Below are 26,905 nucleotides of genomic sequence, written 5' to 3'. Positions count from 1 at the left end.
TCCCTATTAAATCTTCAGCCTGACACCAGTGCTGCAAACGTAACTGCTTCCAGCCAGAGGAGTAGGGCTCACACCTACCTTCTGCACATCCCAAGCGAGCGGGCACTGCCACTGCCTGCCATGGGGCTGGGAGGAGCGCACGACGGTACCCCAACTTTTCTCAGGCAGCCGAAGCCCTGCACCCCATCTCACCCTCCCCTCCAAAGGCCGCTCTTTTCGGGAACCAGGAGCCCTCAAGCGAGAGGCAAGGTGCAACAAACCCATCGCACCCCCCGGCAGGCAGCGGGGTCGGGTGAGCGCGCGTGCCCCCACCCCAGCGGGCGCGTGACCAACTTTCGGCAGGGTAGGATGGAGGGGCGAGTGCAGTCAACACAAACACTCAATCATCCTTCCTTTCTTTCTTCTGTGCCTCCTTTGTTAACTGCAGGAAACAGCTGAAAGACCTTGAGTTTCCCATTGTAGCGTGTATGGGAACAGAGCTGCAGTGATCAGAACATACCCCCCGCTGCTCCCGGGGAAAAAGGGAGAGCAGAATCCTTTCTAAAAAGGGTTTACGATTAGAAGAGTGTTCTGTCACTCTGGCGCGCAGTAATCCACTGCGCCACCAAGTCCCTTCAGAGAGATGTCGAAAACTTACATGACTGAAAGCAAAAGAGCCCTGGCTCAGGTTCCCAGGCAGCCAGACATCCTAATTATCTTTAGATCCACTCCCACATGGAGGGGAGAGAGCACACAAGAGTTAAAAAAAAAAAAAAAAAAAGGAAAAGAAAAGAAAAAGAAAGAGGGGGGAAAAAAAGACTGTCACATTGCTTTTTTCTTTTTTTAAAAGCTTGTCTCCGCTCACTGCTTTTCCAGCTGTGACACCTCTCACGGTAGTTAATTAGAATCATGTCACCGCGTTAATGTGCTCTGACTGGACTCTGACAGACGCGCGTCCTCTAACCGGCCGCCCCGGCCGGCCCTCCCTCCCCACCCCTCCTCAGGGATTCGGGGCCCGGCGCTCGCAGCAGGACCCCTTGCCAGCCGCCTGCCGCCCTGTCCCCGCGCCCGCGGTCCAGCGGGTGCCCGGAGCGGCTGGGCTGGTCCCCGCACCCTGCCTGCCTGGGTGCCGGCACACGCTGCCTGGCCGCGACACCCGGCACGCAGCCACTCCACCTGTTCTGGATCCGCCTGACCTTTACAAGCGCTAATTCGAAATGACACCGCTCATTTGATGACATTTCTGTTGATTTTTACTTAAGTCTCTTTTAATTATTTAACCTGGAGTCTTTCCCCTTTTGCCTTGGGCCGGGGCCGCTGCGTGCGGGGCAGCGGCCCCGAGGCAGCCCCGTGCCCTGCTCCGCTGGGCTCAGCTCTCGCTCCCGGCATCCCCCTGCAGAAGGATGGTGCGGTGCAAGCGGCGCCGCCCCCGGGCACGGCATCAGCTGCGTGCCACCACTAAGAAGTGAAGAACGGGGTTTGCCTGCTCTGGGGGAGCATGGGGTGCTCCAAGGTTTCTCCCATCCCCTGGGAGGGGCGGGAGGGTGGGACCGGCTCTGCCAGCCAGGGCCATGCGGGCTGGGATGGAAAGTGGTGAAAAAAACGGAGGGGAGTTTCACAAAATGCTGTCCCTGTCCCCTTGTTCCCCCTGCCCCGCTGCAGAGGAGGCAGGTGGGCACCCAGGGTGACCGGGGATCCCACAGATGCTGCAGGGCTGCAGGCTTGCCTGCACACCCAGGAGAGCCAGGAAAACGGAAGAGGGGAAAGGAAAGCAGGGAAGAATGAGACGAGGCTGAAATAAAGCCCACAAGCTCCCAGGACTGCAAGCTGCCAGGACCACCAGCTCCTAGCACGTCGCAAAGCGAGGCGAAGCATCACCAGCCCCTGCCGAGCTCCAGGGGGAGAGCCGGCGCTGACAGCCAAAGGCACCCATTACGGCGGGCGGCCCACCGCCTGACACCGCACTTAGCAAGCGAGGCCCTCGCCGCCCTCTCCTTCAATGTCAGCGCGGAGAGCAGCCCGGCGTCGCCGGGACACGAGCGGGCAGAGCAGGCAGAGCGGCGCGGGGAGAGGGATGGCTCCTCCGGGCAGCAGGCACCCCCGGCAGGCGCTGGCCCGGCTCCCCGCGGCGGTGGCAGCTCGCGGTAGTTAATTAGAATCGTGTCACTAAGTAAATGCGCTCTGACTGGACTCTGACAGACGCTCACCTATGACACCGGGGGCCAGGAGACAATCCACATCAAACTACTGCAGTGTGACCCTTTTAACACAAAGAGTAAACTCACTGCACATCGAGTTGAAGCTCATTAAAACTGTCTACTCTGCGAGCATCCCATTAACCTCACTGTTAAAAACACGCAATTCCTCTTCTTCTTTCCGAGGCCTAATTAATGCTCTGGATCAGGAACAATATCACACCCTAACCTTCCGAGATTTCCAATCAGTAAATGAAAAGAGAGAGACGGAGCCGGGAAGGCACGGTGGCTTGCTGGGTCGCTCACTGCATGGGCTGCCGACCTGCCCAGGCAGGTAGGGATTTTCCATTCGGCACGGCAGAGTTCCCCATGGAGGAAGCACGGCACAGCCCTGGCCGGGGGGACTGTGGGCATGGGGAAGATGGTGAAGCCCTGCGCAGAGGCTCACGGCTCATGGGGTTACACCAGCTGGTATAAAACAGCCCAGCAAGGGCATTGTGTCAAGACAGACGCTACTACGGGACCAGATCTTGTCACCTGGGATGGGTACTGCAGGTTTGTTAGCAAGAGACACAGCAGCCTGGCTACCCTCTTCCCTCAAAAAAGAAAAAAAACCCCAAACCAGGCATTTAGAACTCAGTCTAAAATCACAATAATCTGTGTGCTGAAGTCTAAACTTTAAAGATTCTATTAAATTCAATCAGATTCAAAAGAGACCAGTAGCAAGGGGTAACATCATGTTTTAAAGACTGTCAATGCACTGGAGGTAGAAGCAGAGCTGACAAATGAGAAACAAACTTTCCCAGCAGCAGCTATTTCTCCAGATTTGGAAGCATTTTGCTTTTTTTGGTGTATTTTCAGTTCAGTAACTGGCTCATTCAGAGCTGAGAAACAACAAAGGACTGGAAAAAAAAAAAAAAAAAAAGGTGGGCCTTTTATCTTTTCCATAATCAGGGAAGCAGACAAACCAACAAACTAAGGTGGGAGAGGATGAGATGTGCTAATTCTAAAATCTTGAAAGGGTGGTTTCCAGAAACACTCCTTCAACTCACCAATCACTTCTTGCTTTGGCTTCATGCACCAGGTTTTTTTAACTACAACGTATTCTGAAATTTACTTTTCTTTCTGTATTGAATATATGCAAGGGAAACAGGATTTTACTAATAAAACCAGTTCAAACTACTGCTGGGGTACTTTAACATAGCATTCCAATTTTCATCCAAGAGAGTTACAACTCAAATAATAATTTAATCACCACCTCTTTAAGAACAAATAGTAATTCACCATTTTTCTAATATAACAAATACCCAAACCCAAAGACTAAAGGCATATTATGTTACATAATCGATCAGAATAAATGTAGCAAATACAGGACATTTGATGAATAAAAGAATAGCCAGATTTAACAACTGGGCAGTGGTAAAGAGAGCTGCACTTGATTTGATAGGTGCTGGTCAGTAGAACTTGACCTTTTTTCATGGAAACAGGAAAAAAAAAAAGGCAAAAATAGAAGAAAATCAATTACTGAATCCAGGTGATCTGCTGGCTGATTTAAGTCACAACTAAAGCCTTGGATTTTATTCCTTCTGACTGATAGTAGTCTCTGAAACTCAGTAGAGAGACCCCAATGCAAGAACCCAGCTCCACTGGTGTGGAGCCTGTGAATGCTGGTCTTTGCGTGAGAGTGCCAAGACCCCCATTACAAGCTACAGCTCATTTTTGGCAAGCAGTGCCTCAAACACATGTTTTAAGAACTGCAACGTGCACACATCTGTAAGATGAGTAACTTCTTGGCAAGACTCAACTTCATTTTGTTGAGGGCCAAGAAAACACCAGACAAAAAGAAGTTCCTCACCCCAAGTTCCCACAGCCCACGCTAGAGCTGACACACATTTAATCCGTGTTTGAGGAGAGATGGAAGCTGCAAAAAAAAGTCCTCTCTGGTCCTCAGGGCCACATTCAGCCCAGAGGAAAGCCCTAGAGCTGAAACACCAACCCGAGAAAAGTTATGAAAGAACGGGTTTCATTCCCCTTTTGCTCATTTTCCATCTCCCAAGCATTTTCTGCATCCTCACTCTCTGGAGCTGGACTTTCCAACCTCCTTATTTGGCTCAGCACTCCTCAGCAAGCTGAAATATTGACATTTTCCCGCTTCTTTTACCTTTTCCCTCCTGTGAAACAACTGCAGTAGACCTCTACCTGTCCCACCCCAAGGCCACTGTATTTGCAGTGTATGCAAATACACTTTGGTGTATTTGGTGACACAAACCACTTTTCTAACCCCTTGACAAGATTTGCAGCTCACTTGTTCACAAGTAGAAACCAGATGGAAGCTAGAAGGTGGGCTCTCTTCAGCAACTTGCTGCATGCGCAGCCGTATGTCCCAGGGGATGGGGTGAGACTCCACCGTGCTCCGCCACGAGCCCCTCCTGCCCGCATGTACCAGCTGCTAAAGGTGACGTTCCCATCCAGAATCCGGCCTTGGCCCCGCAGGGTGTTTGACTCTGAGCTGAACTCCCCGGATTTTGAACAAGACAAAGGAAAGGAGATGAAGCATGGAGAGGGACCGGTCCCAGAGCACGCCAAGTGCAGGGATTTGGAGCAGGTATCTGCTGAGCCAGTCAATCAGAGTGATGTGAAAACAAAGCGATACACAACTGATCAGGTGAGACGGCAAAATTCCTTGCAAATTGTTTGCAAAAACAAGTGGCCATCCACTGCAATTTTTCTGTCAGATTTGAAGGGAAACATCCATGTTGCACATCCCTGCGTAAGCGAGCTGAGGCTTCACAGGACTGCCTGCATCCCCCTGGACCACTCCCCATGCTGCCGGGAAAGGGGCCGTGTGGAGGCTCTCCTGCACGGCACAGCATTCGTGAAACCTCTGTGTCTGGTGAACACATTGCCCTGCTGCTCCCTCCTCAGCCCTCTTTGGTTTGCAGACGTCAGCAACCCACAAGGGCCATGAGAGTCAGGGGCTGACCCTACTTACACCCGCCTTGGGCAGCCCTGGGGTCCCCTCTCTCAGCTCCCCAACTTCCCTTGACCCTGCTGCACCCTGGGACCAGCCACAAAAGAGAAGGGAGGCTCTAGACCGCATGGGAGCATCCCCAGAGCCACAGCCAGCTCCTGTCTCACTGCAGGCAGCAAGAGGTGGACGGGCAGCATGCTTCGCCATTCTCCACTCCCTTCTCCAGCAGCGGTCCTGGAGAAGGGGTCATTCAGCAGGGCTGTGTCAGGAGCAAGGCTCCTTACAGCCAGGGAGGGAAGGGGAGGCAGCCCCATGCAGGGAAAGGGATGGCTCCTCCCAGCCCTGAAGCAAAAGCAGTTGAAAGCATGAAGGAGAGGTGTGAGGACTGCTCAGGTCACAGGGTGATGGTCAGCAATTGGGATATCTGTGCCCAGTCCCAGTGGCTGATAGAGAAGGACTCAGCTGTGCAGGACTGACACTTGCTCCAGGATGAGGCAGCAAAGCTGGACCCAAGGAAGCCAGCCCAGCCCACCTCTGCAGTGAGCAGCCCCTCCTAGGCCCTTGGCCTGGGGACCTCTTGGGCTGTCACTAGAGCCAACGCCTGATCCATGTCTAGGACCTGAAAAGCCAGCAGGCTGGGAAATGAAGCGGCCAGAAGGCCAGGAGGCCGGTGTCCTGACAAACTGCCAGGCAAGGCATGTGTCCAGACACCAGCATCACCCCGAGCCTTCTCCCAGGAGGGACGCTGGGTTACCAAGCCCCAGAGCCAGCAGTCCTGACACCGCAGGCAGCAGCTGTGCCTGGGGCTCCCAAGCTGGCCGGGAGGAGAAGCTATTCAATGAGCTGTGCCTCCAGCTCACTCCCGGGGGCTCAGCCTGCGGTAAAGCCACCAGGCACAGGGTGCCAGCAGCGGCTGCCTCTGCAGGCAGGCAGAGGATCACAGACACCCAGGACAGAGCTGCTCTGGACCCAGCCCAAATAGAGCAGCCAGCAGGCTGCAACACACAGGGCACGTGTGCATCGTTGGCGGTGCCAGGGAGATGGAGACCATCACACTGCTGGCCTGGCATCATTCACAGCACCCACGTAAACCCCCTTCCTAACAGTGTGCAAAAGGCAGGTTTGCCACTGGGATGGAGAGCTGCAAGAAGGGAGCTTGGCTGCTGGGCCTTGACATGCTGCTTCTCTGGGGGCAATCTGCCCGTGGCTCACCCTGTACTGGGGAGAGCCGGGAACGCTCCCCCACAAGAGGAAGTTTGGCAGAAATGAAGAAGCAAAACCCTACTAAAGGACTGGAGTGGGGAAGGACATGAACAGCATCTCTCTGAACTCCATCAGGCAGAGACACCTGTGCAAGACAACAGCACTGAGATCAACACGGGCAGAAACCAACAGCAGACGGATGATACTCCAGAGTTGGGGACACTTTGTCAGAGTAAGGGATGACAGCAACAGAGAGCTCTTGCCATAAATAAAATGAGGAAAGATGCACAAACCAATCCTGCATCCCCCAGGAGACCCTAGGAAAAGCCCAAGCCCCCAGAGCAGGACACGCACACACAACTCCTGCAGTCTCCGCTCCCTCCCTGTGATCCCCACAACATGGCACATAAGCAAGGCAAATCTGCTCCCAGGCAAGGAAGCAAATTTTAATGCTACCTCCGTCAATAATGCAACCAGATCCATAGTTCAAAAGGAGCTTGCTAATTAAAAGCTGGTGAGCTTTAAATAATTCATCTCCTTAACTTGGATTGATTGGAGAGTTTAATGGTTAGAGTCTTGAAACAATATTAAACAGCCTCCTCAAGGCCCAGGTAGCCAGTGACTTTTCCAAGTAAATCTTACCTCCTTGCAAACTTTAATGCTCACAAGTCACCCTGGATGAAAGGCTGGGAGGCAGAGGGAACACCTAACCGCTGGTCTCCAAGCGTGACGCAGCCCTGAGTTACAGCCCTGCCTACAGCCCAGTAAATCTGAGCTCCTGCCCATACTGCAGCCTGCTGCTGCCCCAGCTCTGCAGCCTCAGCATCATGTAGCAGGCAGATATATGGCCTCAGTGTCCTAGGCCAGGTCTCCCTCCTCATATCACTTTGATCCCTGGTGCGAAGGAGCTAGGGGAAACATGGAGCTCCGCCACTGTTCATGGTAGTCTCAGTTGTTTATCTTGGAGCAGGCTGCGGGACCATGAAACTCATCACACGTGTGAGCAAACAGGACGATGATTCAGTTCTCCAGCTGGGGCCACGCATCTTCACTCTGCAGCATCTTTCCAGCTAGCTCCCGAGGCTGCACCACTTGGCAAAGCCTCCTTTCCAAGGACGAATGCAGCATCCAGAGCAGCTGGAGGACTGGCCCAAGAGGGAGAGCACCCCACCCAGCCTGGGGACCCCCTCCCTGTGCTCCAGGCACCGCGCGAGCGCTGGCACTGCCCACATCCACCCCCAGCCCAAGCACCGCCAGCGCGGCCGAGGAGGGGAGCAGCTCCCTGGGCAGAGGGACAGGCAGGTGTGTTTGTCACGCTGGGACGTGCCAGGGACCGACAGCTCATCCCGTGTGCCCATCCTGCCCTGACACATATTCGTGCCTTCCACCAGCCGGAGACCCCACAGCCCCGTGGCTGGCACCCCAGCCTGAAGCAGCTCTCGAAGCCAAGGCACGTCCCGCGCACCCGGAGTAGCAGCCGCGGGGATGGGAAGGGTGCGGGGCAGCATCACTCACCTATCCCGCTGTGAGGCCTCCCTATGTGCTGTAGGTTCAGTCCTTTGTTCATGTCTAAGAGCCCGTTCTTTGGCCAACTCCCCATGGCAAAGCTGTACGCCTGGAAGAGAGAAGCAGAGGGTGAGACCGGTGCATAGCCCATGTGCAGACATGTTTTGTACTCGCCCAGGCCTGGCTGCTCCTGGGGCCAGTGTGGGTTTGTGTTTACCGTGTTCAGGGTGCACCCGTGCATCGCTGTCACAGCAGCTCTCCTGAAGCCACCTGCACAAAGCACCCTCACCCTGGCCAGTCCCACCTGATGTTCCTCAGAGAAGAGGTGTCCAGGGCCTGTCCATGTACAGGTGACAACCCTCACGAGGTTTTCTGGGCACTGTGCTGGACGAGCATCACCTGAGGCCACCTTCGCCATGCTGGGGCAAGCCAGGGGCTGCGAGCTTGTCCCACATGTCCCTGGGTTGCTCCAACATCATCCCCCCAAGGATGGGGTTGGCAGCAGGAGTCAGGGGGTTTGGAAACGGGTGCTTGTGCCCAGGCTGGCAGGGCCGGCAGCCCCCTTCCCCTCCAGCAAGCACAGCCCTCCCAGCCTCCCCTCTTCTTTCCATCCCCAGAGCCCCAGTTGCCTTGGGAGTCTCCATCACCAGGAGCCAGCACTGCTCACCCCACTGCACAGAGCCCGCAGCCGGGCCGGAGGGAGCCTGCTCCATCCCTGCCGCGTCCCCTGGCAGGGCTCCCGGCAGGAGCGAGGTAGGCAGGAGCCCGAGCAGCACAAAAGCCCACCGGACAACGCAAACGTGAAAGCAGCCGGGCCTCCATGTCACACGCACGGCTGTAATTACAGCCTGACAGCCACGTATCTTCTTCATCTTGAAGAATTAAGCTCAGAGCTGCATTGTGAGCATAAGAAGGGCGCGGGGGCTTAGCGTCGCTCATGCCGGCGCTATCTCTGCTGCCGTGAGGGCCATTGTCCCCAGATGAGATCAGGTCAATCCAGCAGCCCCTATCTCCCTCCTGCAGTGGGGATCATCGCCAACCGCAGCCACAGCGCAGCGGGGCATCGCTGACACCCTCCGTGGGCTGGGAACGCCGGGGGAGATGCTCTGCAGTGGGAACGGGGCCGAACGGGGCGAGGGGAGCTGAGCGGTGCCCCGCACCAGCCCACCACCCACCTGCCTGCCACAGAGACCTGCTGCTCTGCCCAGCGCGGGCAGGGCCGGCCCCTACGCAGCCCCCGCTGCCGGCAGCCCCCCGGGAGCTATGAGGTTTGGGGGAGTTAATTTATTACTGGCCTGTGTAACCATTCATGCTGCTTTGTTACTCCTGCCTTAGCAAAACAGAGGGCTCCACAGATAATTAATAGACAGCATTGCTAATCCTGTTGGGAGATGATTAGCAATTAAAACTCCTAATTAAGTCTATGCATAATTCACTGAAATTACACTTTGTGTACATAACGGGGAGGTTTCCTTTGCCTTCAACAAACACGCTCTGGTATCTTCATCGCTGTGGCCGGGATGCAGGCTGGCTGGCCGCGGGGCAGCGGGGAGCTGGGGGTCGGGGTGCAGGATGGGACCCTGCCACCCACCTGCCGGGCGGCCCGGGGTGACGGCAGCAGCGGCTCTGCGTGTGGCTCCCTCTCCTGGGCTTCGTCCCAAAGAGCAAGCCCAGGCGCAGCGCAGGAAGGTCCCCGCGCTCAGCACCAGAGGATCCAGGCCCGGTGTCGCTGGCAGTGGGGGGCATCCCTGGGGAAGGGGTGTCCCCGCACGCTTCGGAGGGAGGATGCATGGGACAGGAATGGAGCAGGGCTCTCCCTGCACCGGGGCAAGGCAGACTCTGAGCTACTCTATCGCAGGCTGCCTTCCCAGCCCAGACACATCCCTTGGACCCCGGCCAGGAGCAACCGAGGGAGCACAGCGGGAGGCTGGCAGGATCCCGGGAAAGCCACAGGGACAGCTCTGGAAAGCTCCCGACCTCTGGGTGCTAGTTCCAACCCCAGCCTGCCTCCCCCAGCCCCGCAGCAGCAGCGTCAGCAGGCAGCCGTCGCTGCGTGCCCCGGCCCCAGGATCGGCACCGGGCCCATCTTTGCATCGCGTTTTGCTTTCCTAATCAAGGTCATTCGGTACAGCATCAATACCTGAGCAAACTAGCTAAGCAGCTGGGGTGGAAGTTGGCCTGACCACTGAAGGTCAAGTGTGCACTTATGCATATTCAAAGCTGCCTGCAGGATCGATTGGGTTTTAATTGTTTTTCCTGGGGTTTTGGAAGGAAGTGCCAGGGGCATTGATCAGTCCCAGACTCACACTTCGGGGCTGGCAGGGACCGTCACTTTGCTGCAGGCAGAAGGGAAATGCAGGCAGAGAGGCAGAGATGAAGGCAGGCCAGGGGAGAGGCCAGCCAGCCGCGGCTGGGAGGAGGAGCCATCGCTGGGCTGCGTTGGAAAACAAAGTTTTTTAATTAAAATTGGCAATTCTGAGCCGCCTGCCGGCAGCAGCCACGCAATCAAGAGCGAGGAGCTTTGCTATTTAATATTTAAAGACAATGTTTAATCTTTAAACAGGAAAGTTCTTCTTCTGACTGTTAAAGTGAGGCAGAAAGCGCCGGAGGCTCCCTGACAGGGCTCCCCAGCCCGGGGTGGCTGTGGCCAGCGGCTCACCGCCGGCTCGCAGCCGCAGGGAAGCCGGTGCCATCCGCAGCCGCTCTCCTGCCGGCTCCTCCACCGCTCCAGCCCCGCACGGCTGCCGGCAGCAGTGCAGACCCTTGCCCTTCAGCGCTTATCCCTATGGCAAACTGTGAGAAAGTCCGAGACACCCCTGCTTTGCTCACAAGCCGAAGGATTTAAAAAAAAAATGCCAAGAAACCCTTTTTCCCGGGAAATCACGCTACTTTGTCCCTCCCTCTGGTTCAGCTCTGGTGTTGCAGGGACTGGATTGCTCCCTTCTGGGCCAGACACTGAAGCAGGGCCAGGACCCCATGGCATTTTATTTTCATCTGTATTTTAATTGATAAAAAATGCAGGCATCTTTTAAAAAAGCAATTTTTAAATGGTTTTGGTCAAAATTCTGATTTAGAGATAAATTCAGTGCCTCTGATCTGCTAAAAAACACCCAAATGATGTTTGCAGAATAATTTTCAAGCAGCTTGAACACAATTATTTCTATTCATACCAGCTCCTAGAAAGGTCTCCCTTTTTTCCTGATTTTGTTTTTAATTCTATGAAGGCTACATTTACCTCCCTGCCAATGCTGCTCTGAAGTCAGATGATTATTAATTATATTTATTTACTTATACCATCCCATAGGCATACGCAGCAGTTCACAGACAAATACCACCCTGGGTCCCTGATGTAGGGATCTCGAATCAAAGGTAAGCAGATACTCCTGTGATAAATGTGAGCTAACAGCAGCAGGAGATTAGGAACATACTGTGTTTCCATGCATAGAGCCAACACCACAGATAATTTGCAAATCCACACCCTGTTAAAAGTGTCAGTATGGGGAGATAAATCCTTAGGTAACCTCACATAACCTGCAGAAAATCAAAAAAACAAAGGTGGGGAGCTATTAGGGGATAAGACATGGGGGCTCAGCAGCCTGGGGCAGGGAGATGCTGCATGCACAGAAACACAGCATCTGGGGCTGATTTTATAATAAAGCAAAGAAGGTCTGAGGTCATTCTCCTGTTGCACCAGGTCACAAAACTTGCCAGTGGCCATGCTGCATCTGCCTCAATTTGCAAAGAGCCTGAAACGAGAGCTCCATGGACCACTTCTAGTACCACTGGGGGGCAAAGATGGTCCTCTCAGCTGAGACGGGAGAGACCAGCAATGCTGGGCAGTGCCATGCCATTGCTCGCATGGGGAAGAACATAGGATTTGTCCAGTTCTTGTAAAAACAGCGCCCAGTTTGGCACCAAGTCCACCCCGCCCGCCTTTGCTGCAATCCCCGTGCAAACCAACCCCTGTCTCCAGCAACACCGGGGCTGGCAAGGTGGCAGTGCCAACACAGCCGGGTCCTGATGCCCCACTCCCTGGAGCTTGTTTGGGCTACACAACGCGGTTTATAAGCAGCACAGCTGCAGAGAAGATGTTCCAGGGGGACAGAAAATTCCCAGAACTGGAACTTGTCAAGCTGATGTATTGATCTAAGTGGACTGAATAATGCTCCATCATTTATTTATGGGGAAGTGCCCAGCACACTTCACAAAAACTGGTGTTCGGCAGTCACATTAAGGCAAGATTTAACGTCCTGCATCATGCAAACAGAGCACCTGCACAGAGGTCAGGATGCTCACTTCCACGGGGAGCCCCACAAATCCTTCCCGCACGCGCAGGGAGGGACGGGGCTGGTCCTGACGGAGCTGCCGGAGCTCTGCTAGGGCAACGTGCCCGACACTGACAGAGCCAGCCCCATCCTTTCCGCACGTGCCGATGCTGTGACCACCTTGGCCAGCCCACAGGCCCTCTGCCCTGCACTAAAGCTGCCGGCGCCGCGCCGCCCTGGGTGCTTTAGCTGAGGGGCAGGAGGGGAGCAGGGCTCTGTGCTTTGCAATGGCACAAGCATGTTCACAAACCGTGGCAGCAAGAATTGTCAGGACCAGCACAGAGCCCCCTTCTGCCCTGCCCAGCCCGGCAACCCTGTCATTTTTCACGTCCCATCAAGAGGTTTTAAATGTTTCACCCGCTAATTGTAATTTTAATATTAATACGGACACTTTGGGACAGGGAGAAAATATTTTCTTTTGGAAAAAAACCCTCCCAGGAGCAAAGGGGCTCAGCAGTTTGAGAAGATGCTGATGTATGGGTACTAAGGAATAAAAAAAAAGTCATGTTTTTTGCTGAAAGTTAAGAATTTCAAAAAGACTCCTGAGAAAAACATATTTTTAAACAGATAGAAAGTGGCCATAAGATCTCCCCAGCTGCCCTGGGCTTGGGCAAGCGGCGGGTGCCGGCTGTGCTCTCCCAGGATCAGGCTGGGCACAGCAGTCAGCCGATCGGAGCTGACCCCCCTGACATTTTCGCAACGGAGAAAATGGCTTCACGACAGCAAAAGCACCCAAAATAAGCATTTCCCTCTAACGCCCCTCATTCCGCTGCTGCCACAATGAGGTGTCAAGGTTTTATATTACTTTGTACGGTGGGAAGAAAAAAAGAGGTCATGTCTACAACTAAGTGGGCTTTTAAACACAGCTTAAAATGTTTTCAGTGCCACCCAGTAACCGCACGGTTTTGGGGCTGGGGGTGTCTTTGAGACTGACACCACACAGCACCCAGGACACCGGGGACTCCAGAGTGGTCCCTCGACATCCCATTTTAATGGCATGCCACCTGAAGCCCAGTTCAAGGGTGGGGTGTGGACATTTTTTGCTGGGATTTCTTGCCATGCAGACTTTCTGGCGCGACACAAGGCAAATCTAATGACAATTAGGGCCCGACCCCACCGCCAAATCATTTAGTAGCAAGGCTGCTGGATCGGGGCTGAATGCAATTAAAGAAGAGGCAGGTAATGAATAAGCGGCTTGCCAAGCCCCGGCTGACAAGGGCAGAGCTCCTCTGCCGCAGGGATGGCACGGAGGAAAGCTCATCCGGCAGGATGGAAGCACGGAGCCCGGGATGTCTCAGCCCCGGCAGCGCTGGAGCCCGCTGCCCTCGCTGGCTGTCGGGAGGCAGGAGCTAAACCCAGGTGTAACGTGTCCCTTTTAAGCAGTTTAGTCAGAAGTGCCGCCGCATTCACAGCTTTTCAAGTATTTTTAAATCACTTACAAAAGCAGGATTAAACGATCAGGAATTCCATTTAATAGGACAAATAAAGAAATAACAATCTACTCCATCAGCTCTGAGAAAGGCAGGTTTGATTTAAGAAAAAAAATAAAAAAATAAGTATAAAAGAGGGAGAGAAAAAAGGAAAGGGGGGTGGAAAAAAAAGGATAATGTGTGTTTACTCAAGCAAAGAAAAAAATATTTAAGTGATGTAGGGGAGAAGATTGCGGTAACTAGTGAAGAATAACATCGTCTGCTTTGCTGTCAAATCACACAAGAATTTCAGTAATAGATTCTCATTCTGACACTCAATTCAATTCGAAGGTGATCCTGCTTTATCCCAACACATCAAATATTAAACACTCGTATTAGCCAGGGTGCCGTCGCCTTTCCCGGCTTAGACGCGGCAGGAAGCTTTTCCCCCTACTTTCTCTCACTCGCTATAATATTCTCAATGTTATCTAAACATGCCTTCATACACTGGGGTTCCTTATCAATCCCATTTGGGGAGGGGGGGGGGTGTACTTAAAACGGTATTAGTTTGGGGGGCTTTTATTATTATTATTTCCAAAGCTTTTCAATTTTGTGTGGAAAAAGCTTAGAAAAAAAAAGGCGGAGGGAGGGGAGGCGGCAAGAGAGGGAGAGGGAGCGCGGGAGCGAGAGAAAGTATAAGAAAGGGAAAAGCAGCCAGCAGCTCTTGTTTGACTGATGCCTTTCAACAAGGGCAGTCTAGCTTGTCAAAGCCTGGGCTCGAGATGAATTGGCATATCTATTCAGCCTGCCTCTGGATGTCATGCAATACAGTTTCATATTCCCAGATAAGGCATGATAAGCAATTGCTGCCCTGACACCAACTCCATCCATCCCTGCCTTTCTGTCCACGCGTATTACAGATCTCTGCTGCGCTGCTAATAAGAGGCATTTAATTTTTACAAACACAGCGGCAAGAGGGGCCTCCAGACTGACCAGGTACAGCATTAACACTGTTCATGTTTAATTACTTTTCCTCGTGCGCCGAGCTCCCCGAACGCTCGTGAGTGGCACCGCGTGCACGAAAACAACTTCTGCCCAATGTGGCACCCACCAAAGCCTCGGATTAAACATCTCTCCTAATAATTAAGGGGTGGAGGTGGCGAGAGTAGAGGGCGTTTGTCCTCTGCCAAATAAATTGGCAGTGCCACTGAGCAGGAGGTGGTTTGGCTGGCATTTGGATATGGGAGAACACAGGAGAAGATGCAAGCGGTGCCCTTTCCCAGGGAATGTCCCTCTCTGGAGCACAAACCCCACAAGAGCTGCGGGAGGAAGGAGAGGGGCTGGCACACTGAACGTTGGGACACCACAAATGGGTCTGGCTCCACTTAGGCGGAAACAAGTGCTGCCCTTGGAAATTCCTGCCATTGCCAGCACCCTGCAGTGGGAGGATGGGATCTGGACACAATCCTCTCACGTTGCCAAAAAGGTGCTGGAACCCTGCCTGGTGCTCTGCCCTCTTCACACGATGGCATGTGAAGGTTTATCGGAGAACAGTGCCACACAGCCACCTCCTCACATGTCCTGGGTGAGCAGGGAGCCCTCGGCACACGAGCCGCCATCCCAGCCCTACCTGGCCTTGCTGAGCAACCTCTGGCAAGCCCAGCCGGTGTCCACCTCAGTCCATCTGCAAAGCTGGTTGTTAAAGCAGCCACAGCTTTATGCCTCACGTCAGGCAGTAAATTAAGCAAATAAAAATATGAACAGTGTATTTTTGGAAAGGTGAGCGCTGGGCACACAGGAGCTGCCTGGCTCTGCCCACCTTTGGGAAGTGCTTCACAGAGGCGAGGTGTCCCCAGTCCACGGGAGGAGGACAGGTCAAGCTTAAGGGAAGGCAGCAAGGTGTGAGGTAAGATGCAGAGGTTGCAGCATAACTGTACATGCTTTCTCCTTATTAAAATAAGCAGCCCATGCCATCAGATCTCTTTCCATAGGAGCACTGCAAAAGGCAAACTGAGGCACACAATGATCTCAGGCCTGGCCCTTCTTCCCACCTAGGCACACGCCTGAGCAGCCTCAGCCATATCCATATCCAAGCAATACTCAGCCACAGCCGTGCAAATTCACTGTCAAAACCCCTCTTAACTTCAGGAGGGGCAGGATGGACCCTGCAGCCACCCACAGCCCTTCTCTGGGGTGCATTTGGACGCCGTGAGCCCACTGGGCCGTGGGGAGGTGGCCCTGCCGCTGTGCAGGATTAGCACATGCCCTGGCTTAGGCTGCAATAGAAACACGCTGGTGTGCCTGACTCCGGAGTGTCAAAGTGCCAAGCGGTTTAGGCTTCACATTTCCCTGTGTTTGAACAAGAACAGTCTCTGCCTTGCTCCCAGGCTAGGGATTATCCTGGATAAAATGTTCTCGACTGCTGTGTGCTCTGCGGCTGGCGACACACTAGGTTAATGCCGTGGAGACCTGGGTCCAAGCCCTGGGTTTGGTCACAAGCGAAACAAAGCTACAAGTCTGGGTCCCTGGAGGGCTGGGAAATAGAGCTGGGGTCTGCCCAAGCCAGTGCTGGCCCAGGAGAGGGGACAAGCAGAGCCATAAACCAACAAGAAAGCAGTTCAAGGATGGGGGCTGCTGGCAGGACAGGGGGGATCTGGGCTCGGGATCAGGCAGCCGAGCAGAGCATCACAGCAGGAACCCAGGGGCTGCTGCGGAGACAAGGGGCTGGAGGACACATGCCCAGCGCTGTTCCCAGTCTGGGACAAGTGGCCCTGCCCTTCAGCCGCAGGTCACATCTGTTTGAACACGGCTGCCTTCCCGTGGTGTCCTGGTGTTTCTGGCTGCACTGCAGGGCAACCAAGACCTGGGCTGGGTTACGCTGATGTATGCAATCAGCTCCCAACGCTGCTGCCAATTAGTGCCTCAAAGGCAGAGGTACACAACAACATGGCAGAAAGGTACCAGTGAGTACCTACACGTGGCTGATTTACCCCTCTAGCCCTGGGGATGACGGGCTCATGTCCTGCGGTGCCATCCCCCGGGGACTGCCCCAGCCCCTGCGGGGCCAGTTCAAGCAGGAAAGTGGCGTGAAGCCTTTCCCCACCTCAGCAGCGTGGCCAGCAGAGCGGGGAAGCCGGGTACGACACCAAGGAAAACCCACAAATACACTTCATGGATGATTCACGGCAGCCACGGTTGCCTCTCCACGCAGACAAGAACAGACCAGTCCGATTCTGGCTGCTCCTGGGGAAACTGGGGGTTCAGGGGGAAGGGGAAGATGCCTCCAGTGGTGCTGGAAAACAGGCAAATGTTGGCACTGCCCCGAAATCAGACCCACTGTCAGCCCCTGGATACATGAGGACAGAAAACGGCACGACAGGGCCCCAGCAGACGTGCCATGCTGCAGCGAGGTGGACACGTCTTGCTCTCCTTGGATTTAGCTGGAGATTAACAATGACCAAAGAGAGCTGTGGTTTTGCCATATTACACGAGGATGGGTAACAGTATCCACTGATCAAACCCTCGTCTGCGATGCTCAGATGTGCCCCACAGTCCCCCAAACACGCACCCCTTTAATCTAACCCCATGCCTTCCCCAACCAGCACCAGGCTCACTGTTAAAACCTGCAAGCCCTTCCAAAGGGGGTATTTTCCCCCCTCAATTTCTATTTTTACACACGCACACGCTCGCCTCTCCCTCGCTCGCTGTTTAATTTCCGTGTGAGAGGGAAGCAGGTGCCCGTGCTCCCGTGAGCTCTCCCTTCTCTAGGTTTTTTTTCCCTTCTTGGATCCTGCCCCATTAGTTTAGTGCCCAGCCATCTGCGACGTCTCCTGTAATGCTGTCCCCCTTGTGTACCAGGGAGCTTTTCCATTAGCGCCTTTAATATTCTGACACCTTAGCACAGGCTGCTATTACATTCAAACACTGATCGCCCTGTGAAATTACATCGCAGGGCTTGCTAAAATGGAATTGTGTATAATCAGGCTCCTCCATGCACTGTCAGTCCCATCACAAATACAACGTAAAGCAGGCTTATGGATGGGCTTAGCAGCTGCTACAAGTGTATTTTTTTTTAATAGATGAAGTATCCCTTATTTAAAGCATTTCCTTAAGAAAAAAAAAAAAAAAAGAACAGTGAAAGACAAATCAACAGCTGCTGCACTATGTTAACCATACCACCGGTCTCTTAAAAACATGTTATTTACTAAGGTAGCTATCTGTTTATCTATAACTATATCAAACAGAGAAGGAGGGCGAGATAAAGATAGTTAAACAGACAGCCGAGGAGATATCTGCCACTGGGAAATAATAGCTAAATAAAAAGTACCATTATTTACTCCAGAGAGGGGAGGAGGGAGAGCCAGTGCTTTCCTCCCAGTGCTGCATAGCCGGGAATGCATGGCGCGGTGCTGCTGTGGGAGCCTCCGGTTTAAAGGGCAGCCCGTGCCAGCTTGCATGTGCCCCAGCTCGCCCGGCCCCAGCCCGCTCATCTCCCCACGACTGTGTCAGATAAATCTGGAGGAAAAAAACCAGTTCAGGAACCCAAGTATGGCACCTCTCCAGGGAGGCTGTGATGCAGGGAAGGCAAGAGAGGGCAGAGGAGCCATGCTGCTGCCAGGGGCTGGCTTGGCGGGGCATCCCCCCCAACACCTCCACGCAGGCTGAGAGCGGCTCAAATTAAGGCAAAATTGGCCACGGCAGAGGGTCTGGGTGTGTTCCCACAGGAGAGGCTGGTTTCTGTGTGGCTGGCACGCAAGGGACCAACTCCCCAGCTTTTTTTTTTAATTCCAGCTAAGGAAGTGATGGATTAGGACAAAGGTATTTCAGGGGGATGCAGGAAGCGGCAGGGACACAGATGATGTGTCAGAGAAATGAGCTCCCGAGCTCCCCGGCTCAGAGTTCAAAACGCTGCCTCTTACCATGCCCTAAAGGTTATTCTGTCTGTCTGCTGTGAAATGCGACGGCACATCGCCTGAAGGGAGATTTCCAGAGGCACTGTGACCCTTCCGCTATCTCCTCTGAGAAGCCTCCGCAGGAATGATGAGATTGTAGCTCATTTCCACACACCTTGAAAGAGCCGGGCTGGATCAAACGTGCTGGAAGCAGAAGCAGCACATCCCTGGGACTCATCCTTGCCTCCTGGCAGGGAGCGTGCTCTTGCTGTAATGGGCTAGGAAACCACATCCACCCCACCGAAACACCGATGCTGTGACATTGCATTTCATCCTAAACCAGGATGGAAAAGCCAAAATATTGTCTCATTTCACTGTGTAGGAACAGTTCTGCTTGGGAATCACGAAGTAGAACCCAGTGACAGAAATGCCGCTCTCTGGAAAGGAGCAATCTATTCCCGTGCGAAACACTGACGTGACATTTTGACTCCAGTTTTTCCAGTGCATAACAAAGCCATTTGTCCAGAGCAGACATACCGCTCCTTTGCACCACGCATGGCACGTCTCAGCACACGGTGCTCTGGACATTTTCGGAAGGGACACGTCTGGTGATGGTTTGACTGTTGTACCCAAACATGCCAGATGGGGAGGATGGGACTGCCAAGTGCAGAGACCCACAGACAGGTTACCAAGAGAAAAGTGTAGGGGAGATGCTGTATGACTGCACGTCCGTTCACACTGCAGGTATGAGACAAAGCAATTCAACCCTCTGGTTTTTGCTACCTGGCATTTTCAAGGCTAGGTGCTTGCACGCTGGCAGTAAGGGAAGGATGCTGGGCGACCAGCAGGTTCACATCTCAGTTTCAGAATCTGTTCTTTCAAGATTTCAACCCAGGCCCTGAGGGATGGGAAATAAATCACAGGCTGATCCTGCAGGACCTTCTCAGTACTTCTGTTCACTTGCCTGCACATCTTATCATATACATCTCGCCCTCTGCTCACATCCTACAACTCCTTCCACACGCTCATGTCCACCATGCCTTCCTGGGATAGATCCAAGACCTTCTCCAAAACTCACCTCTGGCACAATGCAGAGAAACTGGCCCATATAGGACAGACCAGAGGGGCATGGAAACACGTGCCCTGCTCCCTCTTACCTCCTCCTCCTCCCCCCAGACAGCAGACTCTCAGGAGAAAAACCCAATCTTTCCTATTTGGCACAGCACCAATCCAACAGAGCTGTCAGGGCCTCTGAGTGTTACTGCTCTGCAAGAATCGAATAAAACAAGAGTTTCTCAGCACTCCCACAAGATGCAAAGCCGCCCAGACGAGAGGCAGCTGGAAGAGCAAGAGAAAGGCAAGAGAATACAATGCACGAGGCATCAGGGAAAAGATCAATAAAGATTATGAGGGCAGCAGCCACGTCCCTTGCCTGCTTCGGAGGCTCTCATGGCTGCAGTGAGGGAACACCAAGGCAAGTTAACAAGGCGCTGCTGCGCTGGTGCCTAGGGATGATACCTGTCTAATCAAAGGTAGAGTTTACACTGGATCATCTAAGCAGCAGCTCTTCCTTATGATTGTTGACTCAGGTCAGGGTTAAGACTGAGGAGGTTAAAGCAGAGGCGCCTCTAAGAGCTCTGATGGATGCAAACACCAGGCAAGCAGGCAACGCATGCAGACGCAGCCAGCACAGCCTACCAGGGCAGCAGGCGGCAAAACTGAGGGTCCCCGATTTCAATGGAAGAGCAAACAGAAGGAGACGGTCCAAGGGACCATGCAGCATGCCACAAGAGAATCGATTTGGAGACAGGTCAGGAAAGCAGAGAAAAAAGGGACCCGAGAGGAGGACGTGGTGAGGTCCTGAGAAGAGGTTATTAAAGGAGGCATGGGGGGATGAACTGCAGCAGCTACGGCCAGGCAGGAGTGGGGGGCAGGACTGGCTATCGGGACTGGGACGAGGGGACCAGCACTGTGTTACGGCGCTGAGAAGGTCACAGGGGAGATCATGACACGGATGATAGAAAATGAAGGGCTTCAGGTCCCCAGGGCCTCAACTCACATCTCCCAGGGGAGCGAAAGGCACCTCCAGGGCTCTTTGGTGCCACGAGGCTCACTGCCTGCCAGCCAGGCTGGGCTCCCGCAAGGACACAGGCAGCGAGCACCCTCTCTTGCAGCCAGCCAGCCAGGGTCTCCTTACCGGGCAAGGTGGGACACTCTCTGGTTATGGCTTTTAGCTGTGCCTGCAGTTCTGCCTGTAGTAAGGCGCTGGGGAGGGCTGTGACACCCGGCCACACGGATGCCCTCGGGCCCCACTCCCTGTAGAAGGAAGCATCATTGCTTTACCGCTGCCAAGGGCTGGATTCAGCGGCTCGGCTGGCCCTTCCCAGCCAGCGCGCCTGGGAAACGCTATTAGGATTTGCCTAGTTGCTGTCTGCTGATGATCTGAGACCTGAGTAGCAGGTCCCAGGAACACATGCCCAACAGAGTTATTACTGAGCGTGAGTAGCAGAGGGATGGCCCCCACGCAGTCACAGCACAAGGACAGAGCTGCGGGGTCACGTAATGCTCACCCCACCCCTCTCAGCATCCTCCAGCTGCCCCGTGAACCCGTCCCTAATCTGCATGTGCTGTCTCAGCTCTGGCTACAGCTGATGGAAACAGGAAGGGCAAGTGAGAAGAAAAGCCCCCCCGGGGGGGAGTCGGTCCGGAGAAGAGGGCTGGAGGGCCGAGATGTGATGAGCAGGTTCATGGGCTGCCTAGAAAGCACTTGGCCATGGACTGCCTGGCTTTCCTGGCCACAGAGCCGTGCCAGGCAGCCCGGCCGCCGCCTCCTGCCAATGTGCCAGCAAAGAGCAAGTGGCTGGAATGGAACAAGATGTCCCAATTAGCTCTCCACTGATCTAATTAGATCTCCACGGGGAGGACTGGAGCCGGAGAAATGACACGGCTGCCTCCTTGACCAGACACTCAACCTTTCCCGCCTGCAGCATTTTATTTTTCAGATTTTTAACTTGCAGTACCTTTTTTGTCCGGCTCAGCGGAACCTGCCCTGCCTCAAGTCCTGCCGCAGCTCCTTACCAGCAAAGAGCAATTATGTGTGTCCACAAACAGGCATTCAGCAACTGTGTACAGCATCCAAGCTCTCTGCTCCTGTGTCGGGGAACAGATGCCAGGGTTGCAAATCAGAGGCGTAAGAAGAGAGACAAGGGGCACCAGGAGGCAGAACCGATTGGGAGGACATGGCAGAGCGCGCCAGGTCCCTCTCACTCCCCTCCTCGAAGTGACAGCAAGCCGTGCGAGCACGCCTGCCCTCCCCGCTGCCGCCCTGCACCACCCCAGAGAGCTGGCAAACGAGCTTCAAACCAGCCCGCTCCTTGTAATCGGAGTCAGTCAGTGTGTGTGTTACGCTTGAGTTGATGGCTGGTGTTAAATTCAATGCCTTGAGTATTGATTTCCTCGCACATCCCGGACTTTGTTAAAGGGTTAGCCGTGAACTGAGATCAAAGGGAGGTTAACTCGTTTCTCATAAGTGGTAAAGCAGACCTCTAGCAAAACCGGGCGCCAGGCCTCCTCCGCAGAGGATGCTCCGTGCATGTTGTTAGCTACCCTGGTCGCCTCGAAAGCCAGATAAAGCCACAAAGCTGCCTCAAAGCAGGAAGATAAAATGATCCCAACAACTTCCCAGGGACCCCCAAGCTATTATGAGTGCACACCAGGGATGGGCAGCATGGGCCAGCGTGCTCCTCCTCCCCAACCCATCCCCACACCACAGGGAGCTGCTCCCCTCGCTTGGCCATGGGAAAAGGTGGGGAGCAAGTCTTTGCCAGCTGCACCCCAAAGAAGCTGCCCCCGAGGGGCTCGAGAGAGGGGGAAAGCCCTCCCCAGGAAGATTAGGGTGCCCTAGAACTGTGGGTGGGAGAGGGGGAAGGCACAGGGCTGCTTCCTGAAGGACTGTCCGTCAGGGACACGGCTCCCTCCCCGCCAGGTGGAGAGGACACCTTCACTTGAGCTGACACCGCCATCAGCACCATCTCAACCTGCACAGCACCTGCTTGCTCCATTTTACTTTACTCCCTTCTTGGCTTTCCCTGCCCCACATGAAGTAATTTTGGCACTGACAGCATCAAGATGAGCAGGTTTTGCCAAGGCAGTAAGAGTTAAGTGCACAAATAACGTGACACTAACAGGGTTTTGGCTTTAACTTTGTAATTTTTAAGAGATAGAGGCAGGGAAAGAGGTGTAGGAGACAATCTGGAATTGTTATCACTAGTATTAATGAATGCCCAGAGGCACCAAGCAAGAAGCATCTATTTCAGATGAACATCTGTCAACAATAAGAGGTAAAATTTCAAAAGTAGCTAAGGTACTTCGGAGCCTCGATTGCACCAGCTTCCCAGGAGGCTTAAGCACCCGAGTAATGTCTAACAACAGGACCCTTGGCCCCTAAGTCATCTTACCACCAATGCTATTTCTCAACCCCTCTCCTCTACCCCAAGAACTACTTACAGCACAGACCAGCTTTCCAGCAGCCACGTTGTTCTTCAACCAGATTAATTTGGTTTCAATGGCACTGTATCTTCCACTCTGGGGTGACACCATGATGAGTCCCCACCTCTCCCAGGAGCCATGCAGCTTCAGCTGCAGAAAATGGAGCACACTCTGCCCTCCCACCCCTAAAAAAACCCAACCGAAAGCAACCCAGCAATGCTGGTGGTGTAATTCCCCCTGTCCTGCAGTATCTGTAGGGAAGAAAGCCCCATCCCAGCCCATCTTGGGGGTGAAACCCTCAGTGGGAGCTTTATTCTTGAGCACCTATAGTCACGTTTGACTATGAGGTCCTCCCTAGGGTGCTAAACAGGTACTCCCCCATTCCTCCTCCCCTCTCCCAAACTCCTGCCACCCAGCAGTCCCCCAGCAGCTGATTTGTTTTTAAGTGAAAGGTTTATACTGAAGTGCTTAGGGAATATCTGCTCAGTGCCCAGCATACCAAGTGCTGAAGATTTCACTTAAACTCTCAGCATCTGTGTATCTCAACTAAATTAAGCTATTTGCTATAAAAGAGCACAATGACAGTAATGGAATAATAACAGCATTAATAAAACACAACAATCCTCGAATGAGAAGCGGACGCATCAGCTAGCTTCAACCAAGAGAAGAAGGCTATTTTAAAATCACACACAAAAACCATCTGGGGGTGGAGAAAACCAACAAAAGCTCCAAAACTCAGAGGTCAGACTGAAATTATGTTTTTAACCTCGAAAGAAAGATGCTTTCCAGAGCCTTCCCAGCCACAGCGCTCCCACACCAGCTGGAAATGAATTTCCACAGCTCCCAGCAAAACAAGGGCTTATAATGGGAATGCTGAAAATTTCCACAGGGGCCTACTGGCTCCACAAAACGGGGTGGGAGTACTCTTAGGAGGGAGGACACAGAATTGAAAGCCTGAAATAGAAATGACCCCTCAAGCATCAGCAAGGTTTGTAACCCAGCTCCTGGGACAGATGCATTGGAGCAGGGGGTGATGCCGCTCCGAAGATGTGAATGCTGAGATAGTGACGCAGGGCCAGATGCCGGTGCATCATTATGCAAACATCCAGATGTCTCAAGCTCACCACACGGCCATTCCCCTCTTGGCTGGAAAAGTCGCCTTCACTCCATCCACTAATTCCTCCTCCTTCCTTTGTTTTGGATGAGGGTGAGACTAAACACAGCACCTTCAGTTTCAAAGTCACCTACGCAGCATCTTGCAGGGCTAAAATAACCCTAGGGACCTGCAGTGTAGGGTTGGGGACAGGCGTACCCAAGTCCTAATCACAGCTCTGGGAGGCCACATCTCCTCACTGGCCCCCTTTACAGGAGAAGGAGACTTAGCACTTGGTGATGATGAGAGCAATTAATGTGCATTAAGCATATCATGCTGTATCTCTGAGGTCTTGCCACAGCCACATCCTGCCCAGGACAACACCCCAAACTATCACTTGCCTTGGGGGGGGGATTGGGAGGGTGGGTGACAGTTGTTTCCCTGCAAGGGGAGCAGATGGAGGAAAAGGAGACCTCCGCATTCACCACCAGCTTCTTGCTCACCACCATGTTGAGAAGGACCAGTAGCAGGTTTGTGGTAGCATCAGGTAGGGTCTTCATGCTTCTTCTGCAGGAATGCTTCTCTAGCCCAAGCCTTGCCCCAGCCCCATGGGCAGAGAGAGCAGAGTCCCTTCCCTGCCCAGGCTCCAGTTTAGCTGGCTGCCTCTGCAGAGGGTACCTGATAGCTGCTCCTCTCCCCACCTCAGCTGCCCAGAGCCCACATGCAGATCCTCCCGAGGATAATGCGGCAGAGACAGATGTCACCTCTTCACACTGACACGGAAAGAAACACAACCCGGGCTGCAGTCCTGCAGACAAGCTCACTGCTGCCTCCCTGCCCTCTGCAGCACGGCCTGAGCCAAACGCAGGCAGTTGAGCGATCCCCGACTCCAAAAATGGCACAATTAGGCAGAAGGTGGGGAGCCGCTGGCTGGCTTTCCCACAGCACCATGGGTACCATGTTAGGGTCCACCTGCTTTTTTAAAAAGGAGCCAAGAGGGGCTGGCAGGTCAGTGGTATAGTGTCTGTAGCGCCCAGGCTCACGTGATGCAAGGTGGCTGGAAGCCTTCTGGGTACAGGTCCATAACACAAGTCCTCCGGCTCATCCCCTGAGCAGACAATTTCAGCTTGGCTGACCTATCTCCTCCAGCTGATCCACAAGACAGCACTCTCCACTTATACCTTTCTAAATTCCCATGGAGAAAAAGCCAAAGCAGCAGTTGCCCCAGACTTGAACAGGCTGCAAGTTTCTTTGTTTTCATTACAATTTCCAATCCTGGTGCCTTTTTATTTTTTTTGTTTAGCCATTTCTGCTCTGCCCCCTGGAGGTGCTGCTGTGATTGAATGAAACACGACCCCAGGCTCCAATAAGTGTATTTCAATTACATCTGTCACCATGTAACAATGTAATGATATATCATGTGATATTAAATCCATGGTAATCATATCAGCGATTTTTTTAATAGTGCACTAATCACATTATTACATCTCAATAATTAACAACAGAAGGCCTAAAAAACCTGGATATAAAGCACAAAGCTCAGAGGGTCCCCAGCTCCTGCCCAGGAGAGGCCCAGAGGAGAGCAGGATGGCAAGGCGCTGCCAGGCGGGCATGGCATGACAAGTAGCAAGGGCACAGAAGTTTTGCACTAGCAGTATTGTGCAGAACAGCCAGCTACGACCAGATTCTTCCCCGGTCCCAGATTAAAGGAGAAGTGAGTATTTTGGAGATGGGAAGAGACACTTGACACGTCACATCTTGCCCAGCTTTGATCTCTTCTCTGCTCCTCCTGCACTGCCACTTTTCCTCCAGCAAACCAACCCCTCTGCGCTGGAAAGTGCCTTGCAAAGGTGCTGTCCTGCTGCAGGCAAGTACTGCCCGTGCCCTGCTGCAGAGGGAAGGACGGTGTCTTGAAAAGGAAGGACCAATCCTACCAACACATCCTTACCAGGCTACTGGAAGAATGACGTTATCTTCCTTCTCCCCTTGCACCAGCTAGAGATGAAGCTAAGAGAACACCCCACCTCACGGAGCCACTGCAAGGCTTGAAGTCACCCTGATTTTTGCAGCAAAACACATCCGTCAGCTTAAAACTGAAAACCAGTGAGAATCCTTTGGAGTGACAGGGGTCCTCTGGGTCACTGCCTCCACCCCAAGCTCTCACCCACATGCCTGGAGCAAACTGGGGCTGGACTCCAAAGCACTGACTGACAAACACATTCCCCTGTGCGGAAGGGAGTCACCCAGTTTTGTGCAAGCAGGCTGCTCCCCAGAGCTCCCAGCTGTATTTTACTCCTTGCAGGATGAGGGCGAAGACAGGCGCAGGCAGCAGGGAGCCGTGGGCGGCAGCAGGCTGGTGCAGAGTGCCGGGGCGTGGGGAGTCCCGTGCCGCACCATCCCTGGCTGTGACAGAGCTTTCTTCCAGTTGCAGCCTGGTCAATCTAGCAGTTTCCACATCACAAGCTGATCTGAAGAGAGCCTCATTACCTGCCTTAAAGTTCCAGCCAAGCACTTAGCTCTTAAAGACAGGATTTAAGAAATATTTGACTGATCATTTCTCTCCTCATTTAGTTTGGCTGCTCTGAACCAATTCAACCTGTGAAGTTGAAATAGTGAGAACAGGAGGAAATGTGTGTGCAGGCAGTCACACCACACACTGCATGCAACGTCCCAGCACCCCCAACAGCTCTTCCCAAAGGGCCAGATCCTGGCTCAGCCTGATCCACACAGCCTCTGCTACGCCAGCAGTGCCCGTGGGACATTTCCCAACCCCAAAGGGGAGCCACCTCTTCCTTCCTGCTGTGGGACAGGCATTTGGGGGGGATCATTAACTCCCCGGCATCC

The 26,905-nt window shown here is 53.5% G+C and overlaps 1 protein-coding gene across 5 annotated transcripts in view; it reads right to left on the bottom strand.

The window, feature by feature from the left end:
* Positions 1-26,905, bottom strand: part of ERI3 (ERI1 exoribonuclease family member 3) — a 134,124-nt gene that overhangs the window by 29,454 nt on the left and 77,765 nt on the right. For 4 of the 5 annotated variants that reach the window (XM_075710755.1, XM_075710752.1, XM_075710753.1 and 1 more), the window contains one exon: positions 7,864-7,963. In XM_075710755.1, the coding sequence (XP_075566870.1) occupies positions 7,864-7,963 (100 nt within the window). Of the gene's footprint in view, positions 1-7,418; positions 7,454-7,863; positions 7,964-26,905 lie in introns of those variants that run through there. The other variant, XM_075710751.1, reaches the window with a different exon arrangement.

The sequence above is a fragment of the Pelecanus crispus genome, chromosome 5 (genome assembly GCF_030463565.1).
Source record: "Pelecanus crispus isolate bPelCri1 chromosome 5, bPelCri1.pri, whole genome shotgun sequence".
In the NCBI taxonomy this organism is placed as follows: Eukaryota; Metazoa; Chordata; class Aves; order Pelecaniformes; family Pelecanidae; genus Pelecanus; species Pelecanus crispus.
The sequence above is the reverse complement of the archived record's forward strand: the minus strand, read 5'-3'. Positions and strand labels throughout refer to the sequence as shown.